Source organism: Podarcis cretensis, assembly GCF_951804945.1.
Source record: "Podarcis cretensis genome assembly, chromosome: Z".
In the NCBI taxonomy this organism is placed as follows: Eukaryota; Metazoa; Chordata; class Lepidosauria; order Squamata; family Lacertidae; genus Podarcis; species Podarcis cretensis.
In genome coordinates, this window is record NC_137184.1 from 10,362,226 (window position 1) to 10,377,491 (window position 15,266).

The window sequence follows — 15,266 nt, forward strand, 5'->3', positions numbered from 1 at the left end:
GTGCGTAAGTGGGGAGTTTGAGTGGCTTTGTTTTTTTGTTCTCTCTCTCCCCCCCCCCCACATACACACATCCACTTTTGTTTGCCCTTGTTCGGCTCCTTCCCTTCTAATCTAAAGGGTAATGAAGATTCCCTTCCTCCCCTCTTCACCTTCAATCTTGGCAGGAAGGATAGGGAAGCCGCGCAGCTGAGCCCGCTGCAAGGAACAGCTTCCCACACAGGAATTTGGAACCTGCAGCCCTGTTGACACATTTTAAAGCTTTTGTTCTTCATTAGGTGGATATAGAAGGGATTATTTCCAGGGGAGCCCCCACTCCTCACCAGAGAGGCTGGGAAAGCCGCACAGACAGGACTTGCGAAGTGGCCTTCCCAGTTCTCAGCTGGTGAGCATGATGGTGCAGCAGCAGCAGGGCCCCCGTGCGCCTTTTTCAAGCCTTCATAATCTATAGATTAAAACATTTTCCAGGGAGGGTCTCCTTGCAAGCCACGGGGACTCTCCTGCTCTCTCCTGCCATTTCCAGGTTTGAATAGAATTATTTTTAATTTCCCGGTGCGTGTATACGGTTGCACATGAGTCGAATACGCGTAAGGGGTGGTGCCTGTATTTTAAAACACACAAAACTTTGAAATGCTAAAACAAGTTAAAACTCACATCAACTTTCTAAGCATCTGGGTAGGCTTGTCTATTTAGCAGGCACCTAAAAGTATACAGTGAAGGCAGCTGCTTGCTACTAATAGGCAGGGAGTTCCAAAGTGTAAGTGCTGCCACAGTAAATGATTGAGTTCTTACAAATGCAGAATGGGTATTATACGGCACTTGTGGTAGTACCAATTCCGCTGATTGAAGCGGTCAAGTGGGCACGCATTGGGTAAGCTGATCTCTTAGGTAAACTGGCCCCAAGTTATTATGGCCATTATATACTGATAGTAACACCTTGAACTTGGCCTGGTAACAAATTGGTAACCAGTGCAGATCACTGAACAGGCACGATATGCTGACAAGGCCTCATTCCTGTCAGCAATTGTGCTGCAGCATTCTGCACTAATTGCAGCTTCCGGATCAAGTGCAAGGGAAGCCCCCCATAGAGCATATTGCAATCTTGAAGTAACCAATTCATGATCTACTGTGGCCAGACTTTCCCAGTTCAGGAATGTCTATAGCTGTTGAACCAGTCACAGTTGGTAAAAGGCACTTCCAACCACTGTATATACCTGAGCCTCCAGTGACAGAGCTGGATCCAGAAGCACTCCCAAACAGTGAACCTGCTCCGTAAGGGGGAGTGCAAGCCCAGCAAGGACAGACAGTTAAGCATTTGCTGTAGTGAAGATGTTAGGGTGTTGATTCCTCGGAATAGTTAAAAGGGCAGGGGGAATGGTAACTGATGGGATCACTTAATTGAAATCAAATGACTACCAAGTGACCCTAGGTTTAAGATCCTTTCCTGGTACATTGTGGGCTTGAGGAAAAAGGCCAATAACCCTGAATTTATTAGTTTTATTAAATCTTTTGATGTTATTTTACTACGAGAAACGTGGACTTGTTACAAAATCAATTTGATGGGATATAAATCACATTCTATTTTAGCCCACAAATCCTAACCCTTCTTTGTGCGTGGCAGACTAAATTTAAAATCACTCCCCTCAAGACTTTTGAGGGATTTTGACCACTCCTTGGAACTTTGTATTATGAAATAAAAATAGTAAAGAAGTAAAGATTGGTAACAACTGGATTGACTGTCTGTTAAGCACTCGGAAGAGAGAGAAAACTGGAGTTGGAGGTAATGGAACAGAGGATTGGCAGGATGGACTCCAGGAAGATTTATTTGTTTAGTGGGGAGGATGGAGAGGAGATACAGATTTTGTTGAGATTACATTGGCCCACCCCGTTGAAGCTTAAAGTTGGAAATAAGAACAGTGAAAGGGACAGGATGGACCATAGTATATACCATCTTGATGGCTTCTGAAACTTTCAGACAGAAAAGAAGAGAGATGGATTGTGTTTGTTTATTTATAATGTGGTTGTATGTAAAATTGAGGATTAAATGTGAAATGTGAAGGATGGGTGACACTGGAAGACTGGCAGTCTTAGAGGTGGGGAATGTATATTATATATTTATACAAAAAAAAAAAAAAATTAAAAAAATCCAGCGGCTTCATATTCACTCTCTGCACTTCACACCAGTGAGGCTGAGTTGTTGATTACTGGGGCCAGATGTCAGACAACAATATTCAAGGCCATATTAGGAAGGAATGTGCATCAGTTGTCTGGGAGGAAGCAAGATCTGTTTTTCCCAGCCAACGTGTTACTCAAGAGGTATCAGAAGGAGATGTTTGACATACCGCTGGGTGAAGTTGCTGTTGCGGTCTGTCTCTCACACTGGACCGGGCGAGGTAAATACATCACCAAGGCCTGCACCTCAACCCGTAACTCCCAATAACCATCCCCAGCAGTTTCATATACAGTGGTACCTTGGTTTTAGAACAGCTTAGTTTATGAACAACTTGGAAATAGAATGCTGCAAACTCGGAAGTAGGTGTTCTGGTTTGTGAATTTTGCCTTGGAAGCGGAACATGTTCTGCTTCCTGTTGAGTGTGTTCCGTTTGTAAATTGAGTCCCCCGCTGCTAATCAGAGGCTTCCTGCTGAGTCCCAAGCACCCATGCAACACAGAGGTGATATTTGGAGCTTTTGTTTTTGCTAAAAAAAAAATGGTGTTTTTGTTTGTGTGGCTTTTTCATTTTTTGACATTTTAACAGCATTCTGGCTGTTGGGAACTTCATCAAAAACCTTATTGAAATCAAGATGCCCTATGTCCACAGCATTCCTCTGACCCACCAAGCTTGTAACTTTTATTTAAAAAAAAAGAGATTCATCTGGCATGACTTGTTTTTGAGAAACCCATGCTGGGTCGTAGTAATCACAGCATCTTTTTCTAATTGCTCACCAACTGTTTAGTTATCTGGGACCTTTCCTGGTACTGATGTCAAGCTCACCGGTAGGTAGTTACCTGGGCTTCCCCTCCCCCCACACCCTTTGAAGATGGGGAGAACATTTGCCCATCTCCAGTCCACAGGGACTTCCCCTATTCACCAAGAATTCTCAGAGATTATAGACAGAGGTTCTGAGAATACATCCACAAGATCTTTTAGTACCCTTGGGTGCAGCTCAACAGGCCCTGGAGATTTGAATTCATTTAAAGTAGCTAGATGTTCCCTTACTATCTCTTTCCCTATCTGGGGCTGCAACTCCCTCCTTGCATCATTTATTCTGTAATCACCAGGTTGTGCACTGCTTTCCCTTCAAAGCTGTACATGTCTTGGACCTGGAGGAGGTGATCCTTCAGGAACTCAACCCGAGATGGCATATGTGCTGAGATAATCTTCAAAGACCCTACCTTCTGGGTGAGGTGGTTTCCAACTGAGGAGAGAGTCTTCTTAATGGTGGCACCTGCCTTTAGATCTCATTCCTGAAGAAGGCATATATTTACTATCTCTGGTACCAGGAGAAGTCTTCCTACATTTCCTCAGGCCTTTAAATCCACATTAGACTGTTTTACATGTTGATTTTATCTACTGTTTTTATTCTTACATAATGGTATCTTTGGGTTCCTACTACTTTGTAGATTGTATTGTTCTTCAGACATTTAAGGTGTCCTTAGAAATGTTTTGTCATTGTAGGCCAAATACTACAGAACTCCCCTTCACTGGAGGTCAGGGCACCCTACATATTGAAATTCCGGCACCTACAGAAGACATTTTAAATATTTCAGCAGGTGTTTTAACTGAATTCTGATTTTATAGTTTTAACTGATTTTTATCTTTATTGTGGAGTTGTTTGCACACCACTCAGGGACTATCATAATTAATTGGTACAAGCAACTCCCATTTTGTGCGTGTTCAAGGAACACATGACCGCTGATGCATGCACAGATTTCAGCCCCAGAAGTGGGAGGGAGGGCTTATGCGTGCCCTGCCGACACACATGATGACCCCCCCCCACTTGGGAAGTTGCCTGTATATAAATTGCCAGAGTAAGTAATATTACTGGGAGGTGGCATATATAAGAAGAGCCCTGCTGGAACAGGCCTATGGCCCATCCAGTCCATCTTCTCACAGTGGCCAGCCAGATGCCTGCAGGATACACATGGACAGGATTCAAGCACAAGAGCACTCTCCTCTCCTGAGGTTTCCAGCAGCTGGTATTCTGATGCTTTGTTGCTTTCAACTGTGGAGGCAGAACATAGCTATTGTGAACTTTTCCTCCATGAATTTGTCTACTCTTTTGAAAGCATCCCAAGTTGGTGACCACCACTGCCTCCTGTGGGAGCAAGTGCCATAGTTCAACTATTCACCACATGAAATAGTACTTTTTAAAATCTGTCCTGGATCTTCCAATATTCAGCTTCATTTAGTGGGCTGAGGCTGGAAGGCTTGTCTAAAGCTGCTTAGTGACGTTATAGCAAGACCAAGATCTGAATAGGAGATTTGGTCATTCACAGTTCACCATAGGCCATGATCAGGCCCCACGGATCCCAGACCTTGTTCTAGCCACAAGCTTTCACTAACATTGTAGAAATGTATTTGATAAAAGCATGCAGTGTCTGTATTTGGACACTACAATAAGCTATGGTTTGTTGTGATAGGAACAAGCCTGGTGCCCCTCCCCAGGCTTGCCTGGTCCCCCCTGACAGATGCAAGGACAAGCTTCGAAGCTTTTGCTTCTGTTTAACTGCAGCTTGCCATCTTTCAGAAACCCAATACACTGTGATTCATTTTTACTATGTTGCAACAAACCAGCATCAGACCACCGTTTATAAAGTTGGCATGTTTCCACAGATTGTAATTATGTGTAGCTGCACTTTAGAGTTCATGTGTCATGCTAAACTGTGGCTAATAAGAAGCAAAAATTTCCAGTTTCCTTGCACCAGAGTGCAGAGCATATGAGCCTAGGAGTAGGCTAATCTTGTTGCTATTGTGTTAACCATAGTTTATTGTGATGTTTGAACACAGCCAATGTGTGCTAATATTAAAGAAAGGCCTCTTCAGCATTCTAAAACCTACAATACATTCTGAGGAGGAGGCTGCTCCTTTGGCTTCACACCAGTCTTCCCTACAAATTCCCCTACCATGGATCTGCTGTGGAGTGTGGATCTCCCTGTGAGGGTGGCTTTTTGGTGGTGGGGTGGGGCTTAAAACCAAATGCTCAAATTATCCATTAATGAAAGGGCAGCAAGGGGACAGGCAGCATTGATTTGTTTATACAAAAAGCAGCTGACCTAATATAAATAATCATTTCTGTCTGGAAAAGTGAAGGATTTATTTGCAAGCCAAAGTTTTTAATCCTTTGAGATTTCCTACTAGCGAGAGAGTTAATTGTCACAGATCCTATCATGTGTGACCAAAAGCTTCATCTTCCACTATTGGAGGCTAATGATTTTGCATGACTAGGACTTTCTGTTCTGCACCAATCACCTCTCTTCCCAAATCAAAATTATTGAGTTGGAATCAATTATGTGCCACAAGTATATCTGCATTCTTGTTTGCTTAATTGTGCTCACTTGTTCTGCATCATAAACTCAGGCTTGGAAATCCTTGTCAATGACAGGAAGGGCATGGATATATTTCTGAGTTTTCTCCTGCATACATGAGAGCTAGAAGCTTGTTTTATTTTTAAATGCCAAGCAGAGATCCCCCCCCCCCCAAGATATTCAAAATAGTTTTAAAGCAGGAATGTCTTTTCTTTTTTGGGCCGAGGGCTGCATTGACCTATGTGCAATCCTCCAGGGGCCACTTATCAAAGTGAGCATGGCACAGAAATAATAAATGACCAATTCTGAGGGATCTTGGGGGAGATCACAGAAAATTTTCAGCAGAATAATGTCATGGTGGGGTACTTTTGGGAGCAGAGAGCTGTCAGTAGGGTTTACTTTTTCACTGTAAAATTGGGGTGGGGGATTTCAGATACCCTTTTAAGAAACTTTGACACCACAACTTTAAAGCTTTCTTGTGCCAATAATTCCCAAATTAAATGGTATAGAAGAACAGCTAAAGTGCCAATTCCCATGTGCCCAATAACAGACTGCCCTTTGTGTCTCTGTGTGTGATTGAGTGCTCAACTTTCCCTCCTTCCATTCAGCCCCTGGGTAGGTAATTATGCACTGTGGTTTTAGGGATGATCAGATTATTCAAGGCACTTTTTTGCAGCAGACTTGCCCTCTCCACCCAATTTGCTCTGTTGCATTTATGTATGAGCCATTGGTCTAGGCATGCCTTGGGATCAGAGTGGAACGAGTACTAATACAGAAACACTGAGGACACACTCCTCTTTGAATGGGTTATTTTTCTTTTCATTTGTTATGAAAGTAAAACAGTTTCAGGTGTTAAGAAAATAGGCCTCCAAATTTTGATCAGATGTTTGGGAAACAGTGAGACAGACTCTAACCAGTGGCTCTTTCTAGATGGGTCACTGAGAAGCTTAAGTAGTGGCTGGCCAAGTAGTGAAACTATGGCTGATCTGAACTCAATTCTCCCAGGTCCTGGTTGGATGCCATTGTTTTGTGGATCATGTTGAATACCTTCTGAACCTTCTGACTTCTCAGCCACTAAACCACACTTCATTTCTTCCTTTGCGGCCGCAGGTTCAGATGACTTGTCTGCAAAGCTGTGGGATGTGAGCACAGGGCAATGCATCTATGGGATCCAGACCCACACCTGTGCAGCAGTGAAGTTTGATGAACAAAAGCTGGTCACAGGCTCCTTTGACAACACGGTAGCCTGCTGGGAGTGGAGCTCAGGAACTAAGACCCAGCACTTCAGAGGCCACACGGGGGCAGGTGTGTTGGTGTTCTCAGGAATACCTGAAGCCCTTTAGGTCATTTCAAGCAACATCTGTCCGCAAGCTAGCCTTGCTATGCATCTCCCCTAGTTTAGCAGCTACCCTACTCACTCTCCATATTGGATCAGGCTAGTTGCCCATCTAGTCCAGCATATTGTTCTCACAGTGGCCAAACAGATGCCTGTGGGAAACCTGCAAGCAGGACCTGAGCACAAGAGTAGCCCTCTCCCCTCCTATGGTTTCCAGCTACTGGTATTCAGAAGCATTTTTGCCTCTTGACTGTTGAGGCAGAGAATAGCCGCCATGGCTACTGACCATCGATAGCATTTTCCTTCATGAATTTGTCTAATCCTGTTTCAAAGCCATCTAAATTGGTGGCCATCACTGTCCACAGCAGGTGCAACTTCCTGATATGAGAGAGGGAGAAAAACTTCTCTATCTACTTTGTCCACCCCATGCATAATTTTGTAAACTTCTATAAGGTCTTACTTGCCTTTTCTCTAAACTAAAATGTTCCAAATGTTGCAGCCTTTCCTCATGGGAGTTGCTCCATCCACTCGATCATTTTGGTTGCCCTTTTCTGAAACTTTCCCAACTGTATATACCGTATTTTTCGCTCTATAAGACGCACCAGACGACAAGACACACCTAGTTTTTGGAGGAGGAAAACAAGAAAAAAAATATTCTGAATCTCAGAAGCCAGAACAGCAAGAGGGATTGCTGCGCAGTGAAAGCAGCAATACATCTTGCTGTTCTGGCTTCTGGGATAGCTGTGCAGCCTGCATTCGCTCCATAAGACGCACACACATTTCCCCTTACTTTTTAGGAGGGAAAAAGTGAGTCTTATAGAGCAAAAAATATGGTAATCCTTTCTGTGATGAAGCAACCAGAACTGTACACAGTTCCATGTTGCTTGGGACTGACTCTAGCATGGGCTTTACATGTAGAAGGTCTCTGGTTCAGTTCCTGGCATTGCTAGATAGTAGTAGTAATAATAATAATAATAATAATAATAATAATAATAATAATAATAATAATAATAATAATAATAAATTATTTATACCCCACCCATCTGGCTGGGCTTCCCCAGACACTCTAGGCGGCTCCCACAGAACATTAAAAACACGACCAAACATAAAACATTTAAAACTTTCCCAAACAGGGCTGCCTTCAGATGTCTTTTAAAAGTCAGATAGTTGTTTATTTCCTTGACATCTGCTGGGAGGGTGGGCACCACTACCGAGAAGGCCCTCTGCCTGGTTCCCTGTAATCTCACTTCTCGCAGGGAGGGAACCATCAGAAGGCCCTAGGAGTTGGACAGCAGTGTCCGGGCTGAACAATGGGAGTGGAGATGCTTCAGCACCAACACTTTGAATTGTGCTTGGATACATACTGGGAGCCAATGTAGGTCTTTCAGGACCGGTGTTATATGGTTTCGGCGGCCACTCTTTCAGCGGGTCTGGGAAGGCTCCCTCACAGAGGGAAGCACTCACCAGCCCCCAGAGCCCATCAGCCAGCCCTTCCCAGCTCGCTGTTATTAGCCAGGGTCAAGGGGACAGGTGGTTGGTTTCACTCGTCCAAGCAGCCTGTCCACATCCTTGGAGGTAACAGATTGGAATTGATCCCATGCAACTTGACCAGAAAGGACTCTAGCACTCTCCCGGCCCTGCTCCCATGGTGGAGTCTACCTCTTTCCAAATCTGAGTTACTTTATCTGCAAAAAGGTCTCCTGCAATGAGTTTGCAAAGCTTTTTTTGCAGATAAAGTCACTCAGATTTGGAAAGAGGTAGACTCCAGGAGAACATCCACCATGACCTGAAGCAGCTCAGGCAGGGAATCTTGGTGCAGTGGAGAGGTCGGTACTCCAAAAGGAATCCTGTACTGCCCCTATTGCCCAGCTTCCAGAACATGCACTCAGAAAACTGGGTTTTCCCAACAGGACGCCTGATGTAAGCTAATGACTTCCTAAAAATCACTGCAACCCCACCCCACCCATATGACATGGGTTGCTGTGTATAAGAGAAACCTGGTGAACAAGCAGCGACAAGAACAGGCCCATCTGCCTCATCTAACCAAGTCTCTGTCACACATGCCAGATATGGCTGGGAGAAACTCCCTGTTTGAAACCCTTGAGAGCCGCTGCCAACTCATGCAGATAGTCCTGAGCTACATGAACCAATAGCCTGGCCCAGAATAAGACAGCTTTCTAGGCAAGGGAACCCCCTCCCCTGGCTGCAGTTCTCTAGCTCTAATCATTGGGTAGGCATTACCTAAGTATGTTTACCTGGCTATCCTTCCAAACTTGTAAATTCTACACGTCTATTACATGGAAGGGAAAACTAAATTTCAAGGAAGCCAAATCAGTATAACTGCAGTGTGACTCACAATTGCACACACACACATCCCAAAATAACTGCATGATTACTTTGATCTGACTTGGTATAGAGATCAGCATGGCCAATCTCTTTTAAAGTTCCCTTTTCTTTTTTGGCTTTTGTAGTTTTCAGTGTTGATTACAATGACGAGCTCGACATCCTGGTCAGTGGCTCAGCGGATTTCACTGTGAAGGTCTGGGCCTTATCAACGGGAGTGTGTCTCAATACACTAACAGGGCACACGGAATGGGTCACAAAGGTAGGCTGGGTTAGCTCCCTGTTTAAAGTTTGCACTGGGTGTCATTTATTAATTTATATCCCACCTTTCCTCAAAACGCTCAAGGTGGCATACGTGGTTCTCTCCTTTTGTCCAATTTTATCCTCATAACAACCCTGTGAGGTAGGGAGGTAGGTTAGGTTGCAAGATAGCAGTTGGCCCAAGGTCATCTTTGTGGCTGAGTGGGGATTCGAATTCTAGTTTCCCAGGTCCAGTGCTCTAACTGCTACACCACAGTGGCTAAAATTTAACTACAAACCATTTGAGGCCAAAGGTTATTTGCCAGCCTTGCATATCTGGTGTTAGAGGACAAGGCCACCACGTGCAGGAATATAGGTAATCGCTTTTCGCTGAGTCAGACCACCAGGTCCATCTACCTTGCCTACACTGACAGGCAGTGGCTCACCAGGGTTTCAGACCTTGCGTCTCTCCCAGGCCTACCTGGAGATGGCAGGGATTGAACTTGGGACATTCTGCATGCAAAGGAAGTACTCAGAGCTACAGTTGCTGGTTCCCAACATATGGAGGAAACCATGATCTGCATGCAGCATTCTATATTTTTTTCTTTACGTAATACCATTAGTGCACATGATGCTTTATAGAGCACAAGAGGATCAATCCCTGCTCTTAAGAAGCTTACAAAAATTCAACATAGGGAAAGGAAAAAGAAGGAGGTGGAAACAGGGGTTAACATTGAAGCAGTGTGTGGTTGTTTCAGTTACACAGCCTTAAAGTAGGGCATGAGACCCAGGTGGTTGTGCCATAAGCTTAATGGGAAAAAGTGGGTTTCAATACAGCAGAAATCATTTTGTGTAAGAATGTGTAACAACAGAGATCATTCTGAAGTAAGAACAAAATCTTTCTGTACAGAACGTACTGAATGTACTGTACTGAAGTAAGAACAACAAAATCCAGCTGCACAGTGGGTTAGTTGGAGACAGTGCACAGCCTCCATTGTGGCTTCTCTTTCTCGGACATAATAGAGGAGCATCTGGCATTTCTTATTGTGAGATTAGATTTTTACCTCCCGGGACATAAATGTATCTGAATGAACATTGCAGTGCTTTTTTTTAGTGACCTGTCTGACATGTTGCCTCAAGCCTTAGACACACTTTGTTCCTACTGCAGGTGGTCTTGCAGAAGTGCAAAGTCAAATCTCTCATGCACAGCCCTGGGGATTACATCTTGTTAAGCGCAGATAAATACGAAATCAAGGTATGTATGGTCTCAGCTTCATGGAGCTCCAGAAATCAGGGGAAATTGCAGGTGTAAATAAATTCTGGAAAGTCACAAGCCTTTGCTGGATTAGACTAGGTAAAGGTAAAGGTACCCCTGCCCGTACGGGCCAGTCTTGACAGACTCTGGGGTTGTGTGCCCATCTCACTTAAGAGGCCAGGGGCCAGCGCTGTCCGGAGACACTTCCGGGTCACGTGGCCAGCGTGACATCGCTGCTCTGGCGAGCCAGAGCCGCACACGGAAACGCCGTTTACCTTCCCGCTGGTAAGCGGTCCCTATTTATCTACTTGCACCCGGAGGTGCTTTCGAACTGCTAGGTTGGCAGGCGCTGGGACCGAGCAGCGGGAGCGCACCCCGCCGCAGGGATTCGAACCGCCGACCTTTCGATCGGCAAGCCCTAGGCGCTGAGGCTTTAACCCCAGTACAAATCTGAATCTGACTAGGAAGGTGCCTTTAGTATTGGCTGGCTATCAGTATTCGTTGGCTGGCTTCAGTATTCAGCTGGCTATCAGTATTGTCCACACTGACTGACAGCAGCAGTTCTCCAGGGTTTCAGGTAGGGGACATTACTAGCCCTACCTAGAGATGCCAGAGGATTGAACATGAGAACTTCTGCCTGCAAAGCACATGCTCTGTGGTCCTTCGCCCTAATGGATCCTAAGGGGTGAATTATTCTGCCCATTGTCTGCCAGCTGCTTGGTAGTTAGAAGGCTTTTTCATAAGCATGTCAAGAGGCAGGTTTTAGAGGACGAGGCTTCCCTTCAGTAACAGAAGAAGGTAAAGAATATTTATTGCAGCCATAGGCCAGCATAAGGTAAAAGCACCTACTTAGCATGACTAACGTGGGTACATTAATTTCAGTGGGTCTACTCCAAGTAGAATGTTGTTGCATACAGCCCAATAGTAATAATGGGTTATTTCAAACTAAGTTCTTCTAACAGTAGACCTATTGAAATTAATGGATCTAAAATAATCACACCCATTATTTTCAATGGGCCTATTCTGGTTAGAACCAGCATGGGATACAGTCCAGTTTTATCATCATCATTAGTGTGCATGGTACTTTGCAGTGTAACATAAGCAAAAAATAAAAAGTACAGGAGGAGGAAAGGGCTGAATTGCAAGGCTGAAAGGCAGTTACACAAACTTTTCCCATAACGACTGTGGGTTAAAAAGAGCTGCACCCATGAGGCTTTGCAGATGTTGAAGTGGGAGAGCTTTCCTTCAAGAGAGAGGTAGGGTTCTGGGAGGGAGTTCTTGGCTTGAAGGCCTGCAAGGGAGACTTCACCAAGTTAGCAAAGTGTACCCCCTTTATCCTTCCCTGTTGCCACAATCATTGGTTGATTGTATTGTTACAGATCTGGCCCATTGGGAGAGAGATCAACTGCAAGTGCTTAAAAACCCTTACCGTCTCAGAAGACCGCAGCATCTCCCTCCAGCCTCGGCTTCATTTCGATGGCAAATACATTGTCTGCAGTTCAGCTATCGGGTTGTATCAGTGGGACTTCGCCAGCTACGATATCCACAGGTAAACAGTCTGGATTTGAGGCCAACATATGCAGAGGTTGTTGGGATCTGTATTTCTCCTCCTCTTCTTTTTCTTCTCTCTCTCTCTTTTTCTCTCTCTCACACACATATATATACACGCATATGTATGTATATTTTTGTTCTCTGTGTATGTGCCACAGAAGCTTCAGTAAAGCAGTTAAACACACCAACATGAAACAGTTGTTTTTAGCAGAGTTGTTCTAGTTGGCACACGCAAAACACACACTCCATTTACACACACTATATATAGAAAAGCTTCTTTCTCTCTGGTCCCAGAGAGGGTTCTGTACTTCAAAGTCCTTGCTGAAACAAAGTCCATTAGCAAGTTCTAACTCTGGTTGCTCAGAATCCTGCAGCTGACTGAGTTCTCTGAGTTCTGTAGTCTGGCAGTTCTCCTTTTCAGATGATTTTTTTCCAAAAACTCTTCACACAAACCCATAGTTCAACAGATGGCGTTCAACAATTCCTGCAATCCCCTATCACGACCCACACTTTATACTGTAAAGTGAACCCTTTTACTGTGTACACAAAGTTGCTTGCCAAATCTGCCCAGTGACATAGATAAGAAGGTTACCACATTCAGCCAGGTGCATTGTGAGGCAGGAGCCACTATTTCCAACTCATGTGGAATTAACCCAGTAAACACTTTTCTTAATAGAGGAAACTTAAGTGTTGATGCTTCCTGAGTCATGTTCCCGGAGTGTGCTCTGGAGGTCTGGCCAAGAGGTCTAAAGTGGACAAGCTAAGCCGAATACCCTGACAATGTCAGCGATAACTTGTAAGAGTCAGGTTTTGAATGACTGGTGCCATTCCAGATGGGATTCCTTTGGTATCTTGCATTTACATGGCAACATGTCACTTGCAAGACACCAAGATGCCAGGTTGGTTAAGTAGCAGCAGACTGCAATCTAGATCATATCAAACACCATTAAAAAAATCATTTAAAAGATCAACTCTCCATTCTTTGAAGCATTTTCTTCTGATATTTGTGGTGGTCTGTTTCTTCTCTCCCCTTGCAGGGTTATCAAACCTCCTGAATTTGCGAACTTGTCCTTGCTGGGCTTCGGTGACATTTTTGCCCTCCTGTTTGATAACCACTACCTGTACATAATGGACTTGAGGACAGAGAAACTGATCAGCCGCTGGCCACTGCCGGAATACAGAAAGTCAAAGAGGGGCTCAAGCTTCCTGGCCGGGGAAATGGATTGGCTGGACGGTTTGGATGGTCAAAATGACATGGGCCTGGTCTTTGCCACCAGCATGCCAGACCACAGTATTCACCTGGTTTTGTGGAAGGAGCATGGCTGAAACAAACCAGCAGGACTACGTGACGAACAAAACCACACAATTGGGCCAGCCAGCCATGAGGCAGCCAGAGGAGACTGTGCATGAACCAAAGCAGCTCACCTTAACAGATATCCTCATGCAATGCACAATCATTTTGCCTTCATTTTTTCCCTCTCTGTCATTTTCTGATAATAGGCAGGGGAGTCGCAACCAGTTGCAGAGAAGAGGGGGTGTTTGTTTTCACTTTGTTTAAGCATAATGCATCATACAGCATGCGACTATCCCCCCACCTCTGGCTCATGTATTCTCATACGTTTGAGCACATTTTTAACTATGATTTTACTTTCCTTCTCTCCCACCCCCCCTTTTTTTTTTGGAGAGGGGGTGGAGGCAGAAGCGGGTTGGAAATGTATTCATAAGAAAGGATATTAGACACATCTCCTTCCCACACCCATATTTGTTTATGAAAGGAAGAAAAAGAAATGAGGATGTTAATCACACACACACACACATCTTATTCACAGCCAGTGTGAAAGATCTGATGGCTCTGTAAAAGGGGACCATGCTGGTCAATTAATTTCTTTAGGGCCGGTGTTACTTTTTTATTTGCCATGCATGGAAGGGATGAACACTTGAGCCTGGAGAACTTACAAGTGTATGAATGTGGGTATTGAACCTGTGTGTGGTTTACTGGCTTCAACATCCAGGATTTCTGAAGTCAGGTATTCACTTGGGACTGTGATGGTGGTGTGGAGAAACTTGCAAACCTGAACTCCACCCTTGATATTATAGAAACGAGCTGGCAAGATCAATAGCCAAATGGCTGCCTTAGGAGGGATGCTTTGTCTCATAAGGCAAATTCTTAGGTCAGGGATAAATTGAATTGTGCAGGCTGATGAGCTTCTGATCAAAGGACAGCTCATGTCATTAGAGGTTCAAGCAGCTGGTATACCTCTTTTTAACCCTCTTTTTAAAGAGCTCTTGAAGCCCTTGCTTCTAGTGAGAAAAAGCAAGGGTGTTAACAAGGCCAGTGAGTAGATTGGAACAGCAGGCACAGCCACTCTTTCCTCAAGAAGAGAGTGGGGAAAGATTGGAAGGAAGTTTTATAGCAGTGTGTGCCTGCAGTGCTCATTAGAGGCAGCTACCTCCACAGGCATTCTGAGGCTTCTTTTTCAATGATGACTCATTTTAAAAGCTGTCATTCTTTTAATCGTTTTATGGACAACATGTTACCCACACTTAAAGGGCAAAACTGAGTTTGCTCCAGACCCTTACAAATCCATTGCAAAACATAGCTGAATTGAGTTTGGAACTTTGAAAGTGGAGGTAAGGGTATGCAGCAGGGATGTGGTGATGGCCTTCCCATCTTCCTGTGCTTCTCGGAAGGGACCTGGGGCAGAGGTGGTAAGTCTTCCAGCACGTGCTATAAAAGTTTACACATCAATTTTAATTAAAAAAAATCTGCCTGTTTTAAATATTGTCCCAATGTGAAGTTTTTGGAAATGAATGCATTTGTACTTCTTGGGCATCTGTGGCGCAGCTTCTCTCACTAGCAGCTGATAATGTATACTACCATACTGTGTAGAGCATCATCTGAGAATTTCTGCAATGTAAGCTGCTGTGCAAGGCAGAGAAGCATAGCATACTAGTCTCAGTTTGTGTATTGGGATCCCAGGAGGAAGTGTAGAGCAAGCATGCAAAGCATAAATAT

General features: G+C 44.4%; 1 protein-coding gene and 1 long non-coding RNA gene across 5 annotated transcripts in view; both read left to right on the top strand.

Annotated features, from left to right (window-relative positions):
• Positions 1-15,030, top strand: part of FBXW2 (F-box and WD repeat domain containing 2) — a 19,879-nt gene extending 4,849 nt beyond the window's left edge. For all 4 annotated transcript variants that reach the window (XM_079962153.1, XM_079962155.1, XM_079962154.1 and 1 more), the window contains exons 4-8: positions 6,636-6,830; positions 9,333-9,466; positions 10,613-10,699; positions 12,079-12,248; positions 13,288-15,030. In XM_079962153.1, coding sequence (XP_079818279.1) covers positions 6,636-6,830; positions 9,333-9,466; positions 10,613-10,699; positions 12,079-12,248; positions 13,288-13,576 — 875 coding nt within the window. In that variant the 3' untranslated portion in view covers positions 13,577-15,030. The remainder of the gene's footprint in view (positions 1-6,635; positions 6,831-9,332; positions 9,467-10,612; positions 10,700-12,078; positions 12,249-13,287) is intronic.
• On the top strand, positions 61-6,626 carry LOC307207966. The gene is made up of 3 exons (XR_013834902.1): positions 61-885; positions 928-4,926; positions 4,985-6,626. It is a non-coding gene; the product is annotated as an uncharacterized lncRNA (long non-coding RNA).
• Positions 15,031-15,266: the final 236 nt, after the last annotated feature.